At 37.7% G+C, this 20,672-nt stretch overlaps 1 protein-coding gene across 1 annotated transcript in view; it reads left to right on the top strand.

Moving 5' to 3' along the window:
• VWDE (von Willebrand factor D and EGF domains) overlaps positions 1–20,672 on the top strand; it is a 740,920-nt gene that overhangs the window by 625,131 nt on the left and 95,117 nt on the right. Inside the window, exons 25-26 of the mRNA XM_044066200.1 lie at positions 13,369–13,464; positions 20,248–20,343. Coding sequence (XP_043922135.1) covers positions 13,369–13,464; positions 20,248–20,343 — 192 coding nt within the window. The remainder of the gene's footprint in view (positions 1–13,368; positions 13,465–20,247; positions 20,344–20,672) is intronic.

Here is a 20,672-nt window from a genome sequence, read left to right as displayed (position 1 = left end):
CCACTATGTTTTATTTATTTGCTGGTGAAGATTCACATCATTGTTTCTGGTGTTTGTGTTTTTTTTTATTTGTGAAGATAGAAGAGATCCAGGGTCACCAGATCGCTGATGGCTTGAAAGCAAGTCATTGATCTCCCCGAAGGAGTCTATAAGATGCTAAGTTTAGGAAAAGTGTTTACAGCTTTTCTGATAGGTTAGTATTTTTAAGTTTGGGATCTTCTTAGCTAGGAACCTCTGGGTATTAGCATTCATGATATTTCTAATGAGGTACAGCCCAAAGGGGCCATTGTATTCAATAAATGCCTAATCAATGCTGAATATAGGGGGACAAGGACTTCTCTATAGCTGGATGATATCCTCTGGCAAGCAGCTGTGCTAAGTGGAAGACGTTTCTGACTACTGTCATTATTTAATGATGAAAGATGACAGAATAGAAAATTATCAACCTAAATTACAAGATCTCAAACAACATTTTCATTTAAGTAGGGTATTGTCTTTGTTTTATTTGGGGGGAGGGGGTTTCTAACAAATGTGACATTATTGCATATTTTGCTATTTAATTTGAGCCCACTTTTATTACAAGTGTAAGTTTTTTTGTTTTGATTTGGCCAGCTCCCCATGATCATTAAGCCACCTCCTTGCCATGCCCCACAAAGCTGTCCAGTCTCCATCTGAGGGCTCAACTTAATGTTTGGGGTTCACTTTCCATGGGGCATGGGGTGAATTTTGAGAGTGATGGGATTGGGTTCAGGCTCTTTAGTGGTGTGACATTTCTCTATGGTACATTTGTTTGGGGACACATGACTGAAGTGACAATCAGTTGCAGAAACACATGGCTGTTGCAGATTTCCTGTGGGCAAAGAGAAGTACACAGCACCCACCATGTCCAGAGCTATATTTTGATATGGTTTCTGTGCAGGTAGACCTTATTTATTCTGTATACATACATATATATATATATAAATGAAATAAACCAGGTGCTCCAAGGGACCAGAACTTGTATCCAGAAAGTGTTTATTGTCTTACAGCTTAAAAAAATTAAAAAAACAAATCCAAATAAAACAGGTTTAGTGCTTTCATTTTACAAGTAAAAGACATTGACAGCTTTGATGATGTATTTTACTTATAAGATGAAAGCGCTAAACCTGTTTAATTTTTTACAACAGCAGTTTGTTTTAAAACTATTTTAAGCTGTAAGACAATAAACACTTTGTGGATACAAGTTCTGGTCCCCTTGGAGCACCTGGTTTATTTTATATATATATATATATATATATATATATATATATATATATATATATATATATATACAGAATAAATAACCTTATATATCTATCCCACAGCTTATAGTATGATTATTTTCATTCCTCTGGCTTCCAACACTTAATCGTGGCATAACCTCTTTCTTCCTCGTTTTTTTACTACAATCATCCAACTGTCCTCCTACAACTGTAACTACTGGCTCCCTCACCTTTTTACACACCCACGTTTGACTTACCTTCAGTAGTCTGCTTTCTTACTGATGGTCCTTCCTGAACTGTTCCCTTCATTTGTCTCTACCCGCTCTGTTCGCCCTGCGGGCTCACTCCGCTCCCCTACCCTGCTCCCAAATGTCACCTGCCCCCAGCACCTCTACATTTATTCTTCCCATAGTCCTCCCACCCATATCAGTTAACTAATCATAGTCCTCTCCTCATCACCCCACCCACTCTTACTCCTCCCATTCCACTATCCCATACCCCTCTCTACTCTTAGTCTCCTCCTCTCCTCCTTGTAAATTAATATAACCCCATCTACTTCCATACCTCTCCTCCTCAATAGCCAGTTCACTTCCACTATAATACTCCTTTCAATACCCTCCATTCTAAACATGCCCTCCCCAATCCTCTATACTGTCCGGGTCCCTTGCTCTTCTCTTGTACTACTAATTCCTCTTTATTATGCTAGTTCTTACTCTTCCAAAGCACCCCCATGCCTACCTTCTACTCAAACTATCCCTTACACTCACCTGAAACCACTTTTATGCACTCACTTCCACTCTATATCTGCTTCTCTTATTCCACCTAACCTACTGTACCTATTCTATCCCAAACACTTCTCCACCACAACTAAAACTTTTACTCATAAACTACTGCTAGCCCCAAACAGCTTCCTGTTATACAAACCCAAAAGGCTAAAAGTTATTTCCTGTAATGTCCTAGACTTATCTGGAGATATCCATCCCAACCCTGGCCCTTGTCTTACTACAAACAACTCCTTCCCCCCACCCCCTACTTCTCCCACTACATATAACCCTTTCCCCCCATCCCCTTCTTCCTCTGCCTTCTCTCACAACACTCTTAAGTTCTTCACTATCAATGCCCAGAGCCTTAACAACAAAGTACACCAAGTACAAGCTTGGATTAACCACAACCAACCTGACATCTTAGCCATCTCCGAAACATGGCTAAAACCCCATATCGCAGACTCTGAAATCTTACCTCCTGGTTTCCATATCCACAGAAATGACTGATTAAATAAAAAAGTTGGCCGCTCTGCTCTAATCTACCCTAACCTTCTTTCCTTAATCCCTCTTCAAATCCCAACTCCACAATTCAAAAATACTGAACTAACAGCAAGTCTCCTACGACTGAATAAACATAAGAATATCTGCATTATTTCCCTATATATCTCCCCAGGCAACAACATCTCTACCCTTGAAAATATTCTTTATTGGGCCTCAACTGAAATAAAATATGAAACTTATTCTAGGCGATGTTAATATTGGTTGGAATAAAATCAACACTCCTTCTCCCTCCCTATCCATTAACCTCTACAACTTCACCCAAGTAATCCACTCAACCACCCGTCCTAACAAAATTCACCCCCCAGGATCCATCATAGACTGGATCCTAGTCACCCATCCAAACAAAATAATTCACTCTGGCACTATCCCAGACACCTTTAGTGACCATCTCCCTGCTTTCATTCATCGCTCAGCTTACTCCACCCCATATCAACACCATAACATTCCCACTCACAATCTTAGCAACTTCAACCCCACAACTTTCTCGAACATTTTTAAACAAAAGAATTTGTAAATCCTAAATACTCTTCCCCTTGACAAAGCAGTAGAACATTTCAACTCTGTCTTCCTAAATACTCTTAACTCCCTAGCCCCTCTAAGAAACAAACAAGTCAAAGTTAATTCTGCTCCTTGGCTGTCCAAAGAAACAAAACAAATCATGCACCACAGGGACAAATCCTGGAAGGTTTACTAGAAGAATAAAATGCCTACTACCTTGCTCCAATACATCCAACTCCTCAACCACATAGAAAAACTAATCACTATGGACAAAAAAACTACTACAATAAGCTTCAGTCCAACAATAATAAGAACCCCAAACAATTCTGGAAATCAGTTAATTCCCTTCTCCATCCAGGGTCCAGGAATAATCCCTGCCCTGACTCAAGTATAACTGACATTGAACTGAACTCACATTTCAACTCATTCTTTACAGAATCCATAGCTAACCTAACCAAAACTTTCCCAAACAACAATCCACACAACTCTCATTCTTCAACACCCAACAACCCTAATAACTGTCCCCTTAATTTCCAGCTCAAACCAGTTTCAACCATTATTATAAAAAGGCTCATATCCAAACTAAAGCCATGCTCCAATGCCCCTGACAACATACCCTCCTCCTTCCTCAAATGTGCTGCTGATGGTATTGCTCTCCCAGTCAGTATCCTAATTAACAGATCCTTAAAAGAGTCATATGTACCCAAACTCTGGCGCGCAGCCTACATTCTTCCTCTTCACAAAGGAGGAAAAACACCAATATTTCCAATTTTTGTCCCATTGCCCTACTCTCTCCAATATCCAAAATTCTAGAAAAATGTGTCCACCACCAACTTATGCCTTTCTTAACCCAGAATCAACTCCTAACACCCACCCAACATGGCTTCCGCCCTGGCCACAGCACCATAACTGTCCTACTATCCTTCCTAGAAACAGTCAATCGAGCCCGAGATTCTGGACTCCTAGTATCCACAGTACTCCTAGAGCTCTCTAAAGCATTTGACACCATTTCCCACAAACACCTTGTCTTTGATCTCGCCAACCTTAATCTCTCCCCTAATACTCTATCCTGGTTCTCCAGTTACCTATCAGACTAAGCTGCCAGATGGAAGAACTCTACCTCCTCCTTCTTACCAACACCCACCAGCATTCCCCAGGGGTCCATCCTCAGACCCATGCTTTTCAACATCTTCATTAATAACCTTCACACTGTCATCCCTGACACAATAGTTATCCAATATGCTGATGACTCAGCTTTAGTCTGTGCTGCCTCTAGCCTTCCTGAACTACTGACTAAAACCCAAATAGCATTTTCTACCACCGAGAACTGGATGCACCAAAACCATCTCTCTCTCTTAACTCAAATAAATCTAAAATACTACTTTTCCCTCCCTCCAGGGCTTTCTCTTATGACAAAAATGCTTTCAAAGTCCTAAGCCAAACCACCACTCCTATAGAAGTGGTCCCTTTTGCAAAACTTCTTGGCATTACCATAGATGAAAGCTTTAAATTTGATATCCACATTCAACAAAACATAAAGAAAACCCACCAAAAGTTAGGTATGCTCTATAGGAATAACCTGTTTCTCTCCAACTCCTCTAGGCATACCTTGGCAACTACCTACCTTCTACCTTCTTTACTATATGGAGCCCCTCTTCTAACTAATCTGACTTCTTCCAAAACCTCAAAACTTGAAATTTGCTATAATAAGATCTCTAAATTTACAACTAAATCCAAAACATCTACTCATCACTGCCTTACCGTACAATCACTGAACTGGCTAGAACTCTCTAACCACCTAGACTATCTACAACTAACCACTGCTCACAAATTAATATTCTACCCAGATAAATGCCCAGCCTTAACAAACATCCTTCCCCCATGCATCATAAACAGATCTCTGAGATCTGAACACCAAAATTTAATTTCTATGCACAAACCCAAACGTTCTGCTGGCCAGCTTCTACTCTCTTTCTCTCTAGGCAAGAAATGGAACTCTCTCCCTCCTTCACTTAGGACTATACCAAACTCAGAAACCTTCAAGACCCAACTTTTATCATACCTGTCATCCAAACGGAAATGTTCCTGCTTACACCCTACCTACATTTAAGGGAATTCCCCAATGAGTTCTTCATACTCCTTGCTCCAGTCTTCCCTCTAACTAATATTTCTGTTCTCCTAAAACAGACTTAAGCTGTCAGTCACTGATTAAGCAATTCTCTCACCTGACTCCAAGTATGTACATATTGTAAATATCACAGTATTTCTATTGTCTGCACAGCAAGTATTTACCTTACTTAACTAGAACATCTGCATGCAAACTGCCCCCCCCCCCCAGTGTAATAACACAAGAACCTCAGATCTTTACTTTACAGACAGTTGATCATGCGGCGCTGAATGGAAATACCTGTAAACTGTGTTCTCTATTATCTGTTAACTGTGTTTTATGATGTACATTTTATGCATTTGCATTTCCTCATTGTATGAATATTATGCATGTATTTTACCTTTAACATTATGTAACCATTATTGTATTGCTTATGGAGCTTTTCTCCCCGGGCCTCCACTGAAAATGGGCATGTTCTGGCCCAGTGGACTTCCCCGGTAATCAAACTGAAAATAAATAAATAAATAAGGTCTACCTGCACAATATTTCTGGATTACCTACTGGGTTTGCCACCTTCTTGTCTTTTACTGTATTCTGTATATATGTTTCTGAGCATTATTCCTGCTCCTAAATTTCTTCTACCCTAAATCTGATTTGCCAATAATTTCATAATACGGACTCTGACTGCATTCTGAGTAATGGACTCTCACACTAAGCTCTTAAATACATTAGCTTTCTTGTATTTTGCAGTAGAAAACAAGCAGTGCATCAGGAACTGTTATAAAGTTAACCTTTCAAATAACCAAAAAAATAAATAAATAAAAAATAAAAAAATAACATTCTGTCTGTAGAAATTAGATCACATTCAGTAGGTCTGTCCTTGTAATTAGAGTGGACTTTCTGCTTTTTTAGGGGATAAATTGAAAAGCTCTATTTTTTCCTACAATTTCTGTGTATGCTGTGATGATGAGCCAGCAATAATATTTTATTTCAGTTTCAAGACATGAATCTGCTTTGTTGGTAGTCTGTTTGTGCCATATAAATCAAAAGGGAATGGGTCATAACTGGCAACTGATTGAAATCACTTGTATGATCAAATTACAGAGAGTTCAATGTATTTTTTTCAACATCACCAGTACAGCTCTGATAAATTATGGCCCAAACTCTTGAATCCAAAAAAAGAATGTGGTCCAAGAACCATTCAGAAAAAGAAGCTTAATTCACGTCACTAAATCCCAAGTGTTTTTTTTCCAAGTAAAATTAAAAGGCACACCATTCTGCAGGATATTTAAACAGTGCATCACATGACCCATTTCAAGGCTAAATCAAAATGAATGTGTCTATGCTTCTGATGTCATCACTGTTTTGTAAATTACAGCAATCATTCATCCCTGGTAGAATGGAATATCAACTTAATGATCTACTTATATTCTACTGTCTCAGTCCGGTTACCTAGTCTACAAAGGCTGAATAATTGTAGCTTAAAACCAGTGATAACATCAGAAGCAATGAAACACTGGTAACTCTTTCATGTTAAAGTGGTAAAGGGGATCACATGTACAGCTTAAATACTACTGGAAAAGTGCAAGTGCATGAAAATCCTTTGGCTCCCTGTTGAAATGCTGAGACTGGTAAGACCATGCCCCAAACCATGCCCCAAAATGATGAAAAAAATAATGAACATAATAATTTCCAGAGGTGTGTCATCTTAAGGGAAAAGAGTAATTGCCAGGGAACTCAAAATGCACAGTCAGAACTACTAGTAGCACTAGAGTGACTGAGAAAAAGGGGTGGTCCAGAAACTAAGGCAGAAGGAACTCTTTGATGTAAGGATCCCCAGATCATGAGGTCAAGACAGACCCACATGAGCAAATGATGTGGGATTGAATAGATAGCCAGTGGAAGTGCCACAAGCCTGGGGTAATGACAGTATCAATATATACTAGCAGAGTTCTGTACCAGATGGGTGGGAGGTTGGCATAACGGTTAAGGTGTTTGCCTTATAAACCAAAGGTGCAGGGTTTGATTCTCACATAGGGTAATTGGCTAGGCTTAAAGTGGCCCACAAAAGCAGTTAGCCTAGTACTATTCTATGAACCTATACAACACCATTTCAGAAAGCCCCACACAGGACCAGACTTATGCATAGGTCAATGAGGTCTCCACCTATGGTGCCATGCTTGTAAGGGTGCTCATTTCATATTATTTATTTATGTATTTATTTATTTATTTTTAAAGAAAACAAAATGTGACTGCGGCATGGCTGCTGGCTCAGGAGGAAGGTGTTCCTCTGACTTGGCGATTCACGTCATGTTGTGTTCCTCTGACTTGGCCATTCATGTCATGCTGTATTTTTCTGACTTGGCCATTTGCATCACATTGTATTTGATCTGAACAATGAGACATCATGGAGTAGAAACCTCACAATTTGTCAGATAGAATTCTACAATCAAATAAGCATGAATCTGTAATGTCTATCTTTATCAAATTACTGTAATATTCAGTAATTTATCACAAAATAAAAATTTTTGTGATTGATATAATTCAAAATATGAGACATAATCAGGGACATTCCACATAATTCTGGACAGTTGAAAGTAATAGTGCAATGTGATTGAAGGCAGAGGTGGTGAGGTAAGTGTTATTATTTTTATAATGATGCTGGCAGCGATCAGCCAGATATTTTTGTCAATATTTCTGGATTTGTGATTTGTCTGGTGCAACTTGAAATACTTTAATGTGTGGCAACATATTTGTGAGGAGGTGAGATAGTATTAAATAGCCAACAGACACTGTGGCTATAACTGTTGGGTGGGGGTGGGAGTTGGCTGGATGAAAGTAACTACCCTCTTTTCATTTGCTCATTTTAAAGTAACTCTCTTTCTTTGCATGGCCAGAATTAAGATGGACTATTTAACTGGACATCCAGTATGCACACAAATAGTATAATCACTGGGACATTCTGAGAAAGAAAATGACTAGCTGCCTTTTGCTAATTTCATATTTTTTCTGGCTTTACAGGACTATCATTCTGGATTTACAGGACTAATGTGATTTAAGTAAAGCAACATTCAGTATTTTAATGTGTGACATGTTTGTTTGGAATAAATGTGAAATACATTATATAGACACCTTCTTTATCCCAATCGGATAATTGTACATAGAAGTGGTTATAACTGCTTGTTGGGAGTTGTCTGGACAAAAATAACTGCTCAGTTTAATTGCCTTCTCTCAGAAAAATAAGAGATGAAATGTTTCAAAGAATACCCAAACATTCAGTGCTTCTGGGAGGATGGTGAACCATCACACCAAGGCTTTATAAGTGGATTTTGACATGGGCTAAGTAGTTGCCTCTGCCCCAAACCTCACCTAGTCTAAAACTAGCCCTGCTTTATAGATGTACACAGAAGGTCACTGTAGTTGTGTGTCGGGGGTGGGGGTGGGACTGGGGACAACATCATCATTTTTAACATTCTTCCATTCTTCCCAAACCTCAGAAGTCACTATATTGTGTGCTGGGTTGGGGACAGTGTGGTCATTATTTCTTTACCTTTCCTCACTTGTACACACACTTGTACCTACATACATGCTCATGCAATCATATACACACAATACATACAAACACACACACACACACACACACACACACACACACACACACACACACACACACACACACATACACACACACTGACTTACTAGTCATAGTAGTATATTTACATATTTACATTCCTTGCCCCATAAGACATTCTGAGATGCACAGACAGACAGGCAGACACACACCCAAACACATACAAAGACTTAGCAGACATACTAGTCATATTTATATATTCACATTCCTTGCCACATAGGCCATTCTGAGATGCACAGACAGACAGACACACATGCAAACACACACATGCTTAACAGACATACCAGTCATATTTACATATTCACATTCCTTGCCAGATAGCAGTCACATTCAGAGATGCACACATAGGCACACACACACACATATATATATATATATATATATATATATATATATACACACACACACACACACACACACACACACACACACACACACACACACACACACACACACACACACACACACTCATCTTCCATTTTCTCTTTCATTCCCTTCTGTTAGCAAATAGTATCCATAACTGATCAAATACTGTGTGTTTGTTAATTTAAATTGAGACCACAGTAGCCTACTAATACAAGGTTATCCTGTTTTTCCACCTGATAAATGGTTAAGAAATGATTTACAGCTTCAGAGCAGTCCTTGGTCAATTCTGATTGTTTCTTAAACACAAACTTGTCTTTGCTTGATCTTGGCTCATTAGCAGCAGTACAAAAGAACTGCCTGCTCACACCCTTGTTCTCCCCTCCCCCTTCCCTGTTTATTACCTTAAGCCAATCCCAAAGTTAATAAATATTACCTGTGGCAGGCACCATTTTTAAAACTACAACCACCCTTTGAGCACTTTATGCTCAGCCCTGCCATAAAACTTACTAACTGCCTGAACTGGGGCACAGCTAACTGATAGTTTGTGGAAATACAGGGTACCTACCTGAGTCTCCACATTCACTATCATATGTTCTTTTATCAGTTTACTCTGTTACCTGATTGTTTCCAGCCCCTCATAAGAGTAACTAACAGGGTTATATCACATAGGTCTCTATGAACAGTCCTAATTACTGTGTTCATTTGTTTTATCAGACTTCTGACTTTTTGGGTTTTATTAACCTTCTGCAGTCTATTTCTTTCATTGATCTTGATATATCTGTCTATGTCTATTAAATCAAGCAATTCTTCTCTTAGCTCATTTTCTTCCAAACTGAGGGCACATCCCTTGTTATCCAATTCTTGCAGGAATTCTATAGAAGATTTTTAGCACCTTCCTGTAACACATTCTCTTCAGCTTCATCTTGTGCCATCCATTGCTCTATCATATGGGATCACTCCTCAACATTGACTGCATCAGAGTTTCCACAGCTTCCTGTTCCTTCCCTTGCTGTCTAGCTTCAAGTGAATGTTTAAACCGGTTTCCTTTGGAAGGTTCCAAATTATTTTCATATGGCACCTAACCAATTGCTTCTTGTTACACTGATGTCCCCTTAATTTGGATATCCATTACCCTATCCTGTTGTGGTGCTTTCTGAATTAGATTTTCTACACTGAATCCTTCACTTTGCAGGTACTCCATGACCTCAATTTCTATTTCTTTAACTCCTCCATTACTGATCTCCTTTTCTGCTTTTTCTCTTTCTCTTCTTATTTTTTGTATTGTAAAGTTTTCCATGTCTGGATTCCTTTGCCTGTATTTCTCTTCAAATATCTTTGGTGCTGCTCTTTTTGTATTGGTTAGTTTTGCTTTCTCCTTTGCATAAATATTACACCATATTAAATCTCTTTTTTCTTTCCCATGTCTACATCTTCTTCAGATGTTTCCATATCTTCCTGTTTCTCCCTACTTTGGGGACTCACTCCATTTTGCTGTGATGTAACCTGTGCTAGGCCTTCTACACGAAATCCTTCACTTCGCAGGCACTCCACAACTTCTGTTTTTTTTAACTTCTGCTTTACTAATCTTCTTTTCTACGTTCCATCTTTGTGATGTTTTTTTTTTTTTATTGTGAAATTTTCCATATCTGGATGCCTTTGCCTGTATTTCTCTTCAAATACGTTTGGGGCTGCCTTTTTCACATTGATTAATTTGGGTTTCTCCTTTGCATAAATATTGCACCATATCAAATATCTTTCTTTCCCATGTCCATATTTCTTTTTTATACTTTTTAAACATCTCTTGGTTTTGTTGTTTATATTTTTGCACTTCCTCTGATGCTTCTTTTTCCAAACAGGTCAAGGTTTCTTGATCTATATACTGTTTTGCACAAATCTGTTGTATCAATGAACACAAATTTTGATTTGAAGCGTCTGACAGTTTTTCTTACGGAAGTATTTTTCTTATCTCCTATTTCTCTATTGATCGTTTTGTATATCTTGTGTCTGGAAATTGTGGGCTTTTTGCATAATAGTAACAATACATAATTTCTTTCTTATCCTCAATAGTCCACTTTATCATCTTTTTGACTCTTCTTTGGCCTGTCAGTTTTTGTGATATTTGTGGAATGCTATTTCCTTCTATAATGGGGGGGGGCATCCTCCCCCTTTGCCTGGCCTAGCTAGCCCCATTGTAGGAATGTTTCCATATTTTGAGGATTCTACACTGTCATTGTTTCCAGTCCTGGTACTAGTGCACCTACCAGGGTTGGGCACTTTTTTATCCTGGGTCTTGTGCACCCAGCTATCTTTTTTAGTTTTTAACCTACTTTTGTCCATCATATATGTTATATAAATACAGTCTATATATCAGTGTCGCCTTGGTGAGATTTTGTAAAAACAGGGTCCACCTCGTGAAGGTACTCACCAAGATTTGAGGATGAATTTAATTTTAGCACTACTACTCTCCTTTGCTTGTTGACTCTTCATCTCTCCATTCGGACCCCATTCACCCTGTGGATGAAACACTCTGTAGTATGAGATAACACTGTAGGGCAGCGGCTCTTATACTGCTGCTGCCATTATTCTGTTTTGTACTCCAGGAAGTCTGTCTCTCATTGGCTCCATTGTACAGCCAATGAGACAGAGGAGCTCCTAAAGGCATCCATGCTACAAAGACAAGCATTTTGTCAGTGTGATTTAAATTGTAACTGCCTGGGCTTTTTTTTGTCTTTAATTGACTAGATGTCGCATAGATTGAAGCACAGCATTACATGCAATCTTACAAGAGTGCAGAAGGACAGCATCTGGCTCAGAGGCAGACGTTTGAGACTACTGGTATAGAGGGATAGAGTCTTGACCATAGTACAGACAACCTAGGTCAGTTAGCCACCTGTGTACTGGATTAGCTGACTTGGGACAGGAAAAGATGAAGGAAATGGTAGCACTAACTTTATCTGAGGGTGAGAGGGAAGGTTGAAAGGGAGAGACACATGACCAGGAATGAAGGTTCTAGCTGAGATCCTTGCAGAGCTGACACAGACATCAGGAAGCATTTGCCTTAAGTGAGGTCAGAGCAGCTGCTGGCTTACATCATGGGAGAAAATGGTACTACCATGCAATCATACCTTTCTACTGTCCGGATTTACGCACACTATCCAGATTTTTGCTTCATATTAGTGGTCTGCTCCTCAGAAAATGCATGGTTTTCTGGGAAATCATTGAAGATTGAAGCCACTAAATAATGACAGAAATTTGAGTTTCAAACCTTATATCCTTCAGGAAATGCATGCTAACACAAAAAGCTTTATCCTAGCAACTTTCCAAGTTTGTAACAGCAATATTTAAAAAGCATTCCTATTGTTGGGCTTTTGTCCCCATTGTTTTAGGCTTTGTCCAGATTTCTTGCACTAAGAGCTTGAGAGATATGCATGCAATGCAATTGACTGATCATTGCTTGACCAACCCCAGAAGCAACAATAGGTTTGGGTATGGAAGTCATTAAGACTAAGTCAGAAAACCACTGGTCTCACTGTAAATAGTGGCACCACTTCTGGTACAGTTGACCCTCACCCATGGAAGAACAAATAGGCAGTAAGGTTCTACCTTTGAGGGACACAACCAAGTCAGTGGTAAAACAAGGATGAAGCTTTGATGGCCAGGTATAGAGAAGGAAGCAAAAAAAAAATGTAAAAATAATGTGCTTTTGCCTTCTGCTTTGAATACCTTTTTGACAGCAAAGTCAAGGCCCCCACAATACTTGGATAGGATGCTGTTTTTGCCTGTGTCAGCTGGCATTAGTATATGTTGGTTAGACAAACGTGAGAAGTGTACTTTTTTCTGACAATGCATATTTTCAGATCTGTATAACTGATTTTTAGTAATTATATATTTTATATTAATATTTTAATGTAATGTGAATACAGTACAAAGACTAATAATATTATTTTTTCTGTTAAACTACAGTATTATAAAATTAAAGATTTTAACAATTTGAATTACAGGTCAAAAGTATATAGATTAAAATTAAATTCCAAGTATGTTTTTGATCAAATGGATTCTCGAAGAGTTGTCCTCTGTATTTGAAGCTTGAATGTGAATTTTGTCATATAAGAAGACTAACAGAATACAATATTAAGTAGAAAAATACAAATTAACCATATATGGCCCTTAAATATTTTGTCCATTTGTTCTTATTTAAAGCTGTGTGTAGTCCACCTTGCAAAAATGGTGGTCACTGCATGAGAAACAATGTTTGTTCCTGCCCTGATGGTTACACTGGAAAGAGATGCCAGAAAAGTAAGTACAGATAACACTGTCTAATTTCACAGCTGCATATAATGCATATTCTCTCCATTGTTTTATGAAACTGTGAAAATTAAGATGTTCTGCAACAAAATTTTGTAATATAAAGAGAACCAGTTTGTGATACCAGAGCCTCCTAAGCTTTATATTCTGCCATCACTATAACTGCTTGGGAGAGAAGGGGGTACGAAATGAGTGCCCAGCCAGACACCTATAGTAGTTTAGAATTAATATTGTCTGTGTGTTTTCTTTTCCTGTTGTCTATTATCAAACTACCTTCATGAGGTATTCTGTATGAGGAAGTCACCCAGGTATCAAAACTTCATGGCACACAGATATTTATACCTGTAAATCAGATCCTTGCAGCATTCAGTAATGTGGCATGTTAGTCATGGACGCGTTGTAAAGAATGTCAGACTTGTTTTGCTCCAAAATCATTTTTGATAACAAATGCAATGTGTGGTTTGTAAAAACATCATTACAGCCTGTAGAAGAAAAGTGGAAATGGTTATATTAAAGCAGAGGTTATATTGTAAAACACATACTCATCTATTTTCTAACCTATTCTGATGATGGCTAAGGTGGTATAAAGAAGTGGCTAGATTAAAAATGTCAGTCCATCCATTTTCAACATCACTTAGCCTGATGATAGTTATAGTAGTGTAAAGAATCAGGTAAAATGTAAATTACCTACCCATCATTTTAAATTGCTTGACCTTATGATGTCCAAGGTTGTATCACGTTATAAAGGGCATTTCAGACTTTCTTATCCCCAGCATCTGTCCCCAGTTCATCCTGTAGGACCCCAGATGCCCTTTGAAATGCTGTAAGATATAATCTCTCCAAAACACCCTGAATCAGGCCCAGATCTTCCTTCCAGTGGGCCTTGCTTTGCACACCATCACTAAAAAGTATGAGGGTGGCATCCACACCAGATGCTCAGGCCATCCTAATTACTTCTGCTAGATCCAGAGAGCACCATTACTGCTCTGAGACCCTCCCAAATGACTGAGGTCTACAGTCTGTAATACAGAGTATGTTCAGTAGCCTTGTAATAGACTCAATTCCTGTTTTCAGCATGCTTAGGACTGTCATTTTTTCACTACCCAAAGCTTGTGACTAAAGGTGAGGATGAGGGCACAAAATGAGCAGTAAAATGATGTTGTCATTCTGTAATTCAATTGTCATTCCATAACCACGGTTTGACAACACCTGTTGTCCTGCTGCTGTTATATCCATCTGCTGGTCAGTCTTCCAGCCCTCGTTACCATCAGTTATGAACAAGACACCTGGGTACTTAAGGTTATCTACTGAAGATGGCTTCCACATCTCAAATGTAAAGAATAATACACATTTTTCAATGAGATCAATAACCTCTGATTTGGAGATCCTAGTCTTCATCCCAGCCATGGTCACCATTGTACCTCTCCAGTACATGGTAAACACCGCCATCACTCGTTTCCAAGAGAATAACATTGCTTGAAAATCAACAAGCTGCAACTCTCATTCTTCAGACTGGACAATCCCCAAACCTTGGCTGGATATTGATATCCTGTCCATTAAAATTTTGTGCAGGAGGGGAGACTAGATGCACACTCTTGATATAGTCCTAAAGCCATAAAACAAAAAATAGCCAAGGCTAAAAAGTACAAAAAATAATTTAATGTGACAGCGCTTTTGTGGGCACACATATATCCACTTCTTCAGACTGTTCAACAAAACTAATACACCATATTTAAATAGCTAACAAAATAAGCACAAGAAAGTCAGGTGATCAAAAATGTCCAATGGGACTTAGAAAACAATCAAACAACATATAATTAAAATACAGCTTATAAAAATTTTAAATATAGATATAGTATAAAATCTGAAATTACCAAGAAACTGTATGTCCCTAAACTACATTAGTTATACAAAATGCACATTCTAAAGGTAAAAATAACATTCTAAAGATAAAATTACTATCTCATAAAATGTCTTAGTTTTAAAATGCAAGCTATTGAGCATGTATCATTTAACCCTGGGTATTTGAAGGCATCTAGTCTGAGCTGCCAATATAAGTCTCGCTGCTCTAGCCATAAAGAAAATGGTCCTTCCCTAATATGAGAACAGATCTGGTCAATAATCCCAAATGAGAATGAATGGCCAGGTTTATTAAGTATATGCTTAGCTAAGGCATTCTCAGCTTTCCTGTTCCTAATAGCATATTGAGGTTCATATATGCGTTCCTTAAGTTTCCCGTCCATCTTACCTATATAGAAACCTAAGCAGGAATTACACTTAGCTAAGTACACACACCCCTTAGAATTGCAGTTATACCTCCCCTTGCAAACAATATTTGTATTATTAACTTTGCACAAGGAACCAGTATCTATGAATCTGCAAAAATTGCAGGCTTCACATTTAAACATACCCTTAGTCTTCGGGGTTTGTAACATGTTGTTACCTAAGAGGTACTTCAAATTGCTGCCCCTCCTAAATACAATACTGGAAGTGAGGGGCAATCTTTTCTGCACAATCTCATCAGCAATAATAAAATTCCAATTTCTCTCCAAAATATTCTTAATATAATACGCAACATTACAAAAAGTGCCATAGCCCTGACTTTTCTTTCTCATTCATCACCACTTTTAGTTGTGATGCATATTATATTAAGAACATTTTGGAGAGAAATTGGAATTTTGTTATTGCGGATGAGATTGTGCGGAAAAGATTGCCCCTCACTCCCAATATTGTATTTAGGAGGGGCAGCAATTTGAAGTACCTCTTAGGTAACATGTTACAAACCCCGAAGACTAAGGGTATGTTTAAATGTGAAGCCTGCAATTTTTGCAGATTCATAGATACTGGTTCCTTGTGCCAAGTTAATAATACAAATATTGTTTTCAAGGGGAGGTATAACTGCAATTCTAAGGGGTGCATATACTTAGCTAAGTGTAATTTCTGCTTAGGTTTCTATATAGGTAAAATGGATAGGAAAGTTAAGGAATGCATATATGAACATCAATATGCTATTAGGAACAGGAAAGTGAGAATGTCTTAGATAAGCATATACTTCATATCCTTTAGGATTATTGACCTGATCTATTCTCATATTAGAGGAGGACCATTTTCTTTATGGCTAGAGCAGCAAAACTTATATTGTCAGCTCAGACTAAATGCCTTCAAATACCCAACGTTAAATGATACATGCTCAATAGCTTGCATTCTAAAACTAAGACATTTGATAAGATAGTATGTTTATCTTTAGAATGTTAATTTTACCTTTAGAATGTGCATTTTGTATAAACTGATGTAGTTTAGGGACATACAGTTTCTTGGTAATTTCAGATTTTATACTATATCTGTATTTAAACATTTTATAAGCTGTATTTTAGCTATATGCTGTTTGATTGTTTTCTAAGTCCCATTGGACCTTTTTAAACACCTGACTTTCTTGTGCTTATTTTGTTAGCTATTTAAATGTGGTGTATTAGTTGTGTTGAACAGTCTGAAGAATGTGAAGTATGTGTGCCCACGAAAGCACTTACTGTCACATTAAATTCTTTTTTGTACCTTTTAGCCTTGGCTATTTTTTGTTTTATAGTAGTTCTACAGTTTGTTTTGTAGTAATAGTCCTAAAGCCATCTTGAATGCATTCAACATTTTGCTGACAATGTGGACATAAATCTCACTCTACAAATACAAAGTAAAGAGCTGTTGTAGCACATCCAAGAAATATGGCCATATGCCTTCACTGTGATCAGAAAGGGCATGTAAACTATACTACCAAATGCTCATTTGCTGAATGTTGAAACATTTCACTTACATTTCTTAGCCTAGAGAGTACATAAGGTTCCACTGTGGCCAAGGTTACACAGCTGATACAAGACTTATCTTTTGTGTTATTTTTATTTGTTAATTATGTAAGGCCACTGTATACAAGTATCCCTTTTCAGTGGAGAACAGAGAGAGATGTCTGGTTAACTGACTTGATCAAAGTCACACAATAGATAAATGGTGGCTGATGGAATTAGTCAAACCCCGGACGGACTACAAGAATTATCTCATTCTCCGTTTATAGCCTTAATCTTCTGTACTAACTGCAGGACACTTTCCCGCACTGAAACATGTTCTGTTACATGCATGGTCAAAAAATTGGTTGCTTCTTTATAAAGCATCTTAGGGCCCTAGTCTCACCAATCCATATTCCCACCCTGTCTATATACCATTTTTTAACACTATCAAAAACCACCATCATTCTCTGACCTTGTAGCATAGAGGGCTGCAGCCATGACAGTGACCTACTTGGCTTTACTTTAATTAGCATGTCAGGCAATGGAGGAGCCAGGCAGGGGTGATACAAATAACCAGTCTTTTGTCACCCACTCTGAGAAGAAAGGTGCAGATTCTTCCTGAAATTCGACATACCCTTAGTGATGAGAGTAATGCCATAACTGTGTAACAGATTGCATTTAAAATTTAGCACAAATGGTGATTTAATCTAACTGATGCCGCATGCAAATATGCACATGATATGAGTAGCTGCAGCCATTTAGGGCATACAAAAGAAATCCCCTGACATAAAAGACAATTTATGTAATGCTGCTGTCTGTTTTGTTCTGATCTAGCTCCCCTTCCCAATCCACTAATGGAGCTGTCCCAGACCCAGAAGGTAGGTCTGGGGTCAATAAGGTAAAAAGGACCAATGGTAGTAGACATAGAGAGGTTAATGTTCAGCCAGACGGAGACAAAGGTATCAAGAAAATTATAGTAAAGTAGTCACTGACCTAACATAAGCCACCTGATATGTATAACTAATCAGCACAAAACTTAGATTGTCAACAACATTCCATGTGTTTCTGTCCTGATACAAAAGAGCATGCCTCTATTTAAAAACTCATTTTTTACTTATGAGCACTTTAAAAACTTATAAGACTCCTACCAAATGCAGAAGTTTAATTGAGCTACTAACATGCTAGCAGTATATGACTGGCCAAATAGTAGTCGAGTTTAACTGTAATGAATAATGGATCAGAAAGCAGTCTGTTAGTACTCAACCTGTTAAATTAACAGTTAGGGAAAAAGCAAATTTGACAAGCTGTTAATTTAACTTGTTGACGATTAAAAATTTTCTCTCTAATCCATTATCCTTTACAATTAATGAGATAAGTATTTCCTGTTAACATATTAATATGAATGCATGATAGCTAGAACCATATCTATTAACCTTCTGTATTTGGTGGGAGTTATAAAAGTAAGCATTTTAAAAGAGTGTTTGCAAGCAGGAAGATGCATGTAAAAACATTGCACATAATCTGTAATGATATATACAGTATAATTTTTTTCCCTTGCTTGACATAAAGTATGGACAAACAGTTCACTTATGCTATGCTGATGAAGTCATAAGAAGGCCAAAACATGCATGTCTGCAGCTAGTGGTGTTTGACTTTATTGGTCTGAGTGTATCCATAAAGACTTAAAAAATTTTAAAAAGTCAGGGATATTCAGAAGCCATATAGCTGAAACAGCTGATGCCCTTAAAGGGTTATTTGCATATATCCCATGGGTGTCTTTTACAGGAGGTTTCAGGTATCACACTGAAAACTCTAGCTTGGCTAGGTTTTTCTTGTAGTTTTATTGGTTTGTCTGGGTGACCTTTTTAATCTTTGATTTAGCTTTGTAAATTTCAGGCAAGGCATTCCAGTCTGAAGGAGCAATTTAATAGAAGACTATGTAAGATATGGCAATTGTGTATGGGTGTCTAACTAATTACATGCTATCATTATCCTACGTTTCTAACTGCTATTCTTAATGAATCAGCAGTTTTTACGTGGTGGGTAATACCTGTTGTTAAGTAATCTATACATCAGGGTATTCACAATGACATTGCTCTGTCTTTGACAGGAAGTCACTTCTTTAACAGGAAGTCACTTAGTATCATGGATGGTTAAATAGAGGCGTTTTCTGTGTAGCAATAAGTGAATAATCCTTAGAATTGTTTTCTGCTGTCCATTGAAGGTTGGTATTTCTGTGTGACTTTAATACAGTAAGCGGGAATGCATCCTCTAGCCTTGGCAGCACTAGATTAAAGACAATCAATTGCCTAGTTTTTGTGGTTAAGAGGTGAGAAACTTTGTATGATACCTTTAGCTGAGAGTTTTATTTATTGTGCTTCTGTGTGTTTGTTAAAGATAAAGGTTTGTTCTAGTAGTATCCCCCAAATACTTTTGGGTTATAATAAGGGGAATGGGTAGACTTGCTGGTCCCATCATTACTTTTGGGAGGCACAAGATATTATTATTAATATTTTTGAGTGTCAATCATCATTATGTTGTATTTTTGACTGATTCTCATCAATTGTTAGCAGTCAGGAATTCCACACAAAGTATAAATCTTGTAGAAAGAGTTGTAGTTTAGTAGTTGAACTTCTTTGAATTTGTGACAATTTCTTCTTCTTAAAGGGTACAGGTCATAGGGTATAAATTAAATGCGAGGTAATTTAAGAATAGGGAAAATAACAAAAAATTTAGTACTGATCCTTGGGGAACACACTAGAAATATTACCTTCTCACAACAGTATTTATTGCTCCATACTACAAAAGTTCTGTTAGACAGGAAACTTTCAAACCATAGAGAAGACATAACACAGTCCTGTATTTATACAATACAGAAATAATTGGACTACATACATATCTTGAAAGACAGAAAATGTTTTATAGAATATTCATGGGTCATCTCTGGAAGGGCATTAACACACAAAACAGTGACATCTAATTATGTTTTCACTTTTTGTAGGTGTTTGTGATCCCATTTGTATGAATGGAGGAAAGTGTGTCAGGCCAAACATTTGCTCTTGCCCATCTGGCTGGAAAGGAAAAAGGTGTAGCATACGTAAGTTTTATTATATTTTTTATATACAATATGCTAGAAGTAGTCTTTGAGAAATAATGCCAGAATATCCAGTTGTTAAACATTCACTGAAACAAACAGATGGACCTCTGCAATTTGAAGAAATACTGCCTGTGCCCTGTGAGGATATTGATCAGTAATTACATTTCATGCTGGAATGTTCATGGGATATGACATAAATTATTGTTAGATGTTATAGTTAAATGAAAATATTCCACATCTGTAAAGTGAGATAGTAAGTTTAGGCTGAGCAGCTTAAAACCTGTACATTAGAAGTGTCTGACCATTCAGTTCATTTATTCATTCTATGA

The sequence above is a fragment of the Protopterus annectens genome, chromosome 3.part1 (assembly GCF_019279795.1).
Source record: "Protopterus annectens isolate FY-2018-M chromosome 3.part1, PAN1.0, whole genome shotgun sequence".
NCBI lineage: Eukaryota > Metazoa > Chordata > Ceratodontiformes > Protopteridae > Protopterus > Protopterus annectens.
Note: the sequence above shows the minus strand (reverse complement) of the source record. Positions and strands in the feature narration are given on the sequence as shown.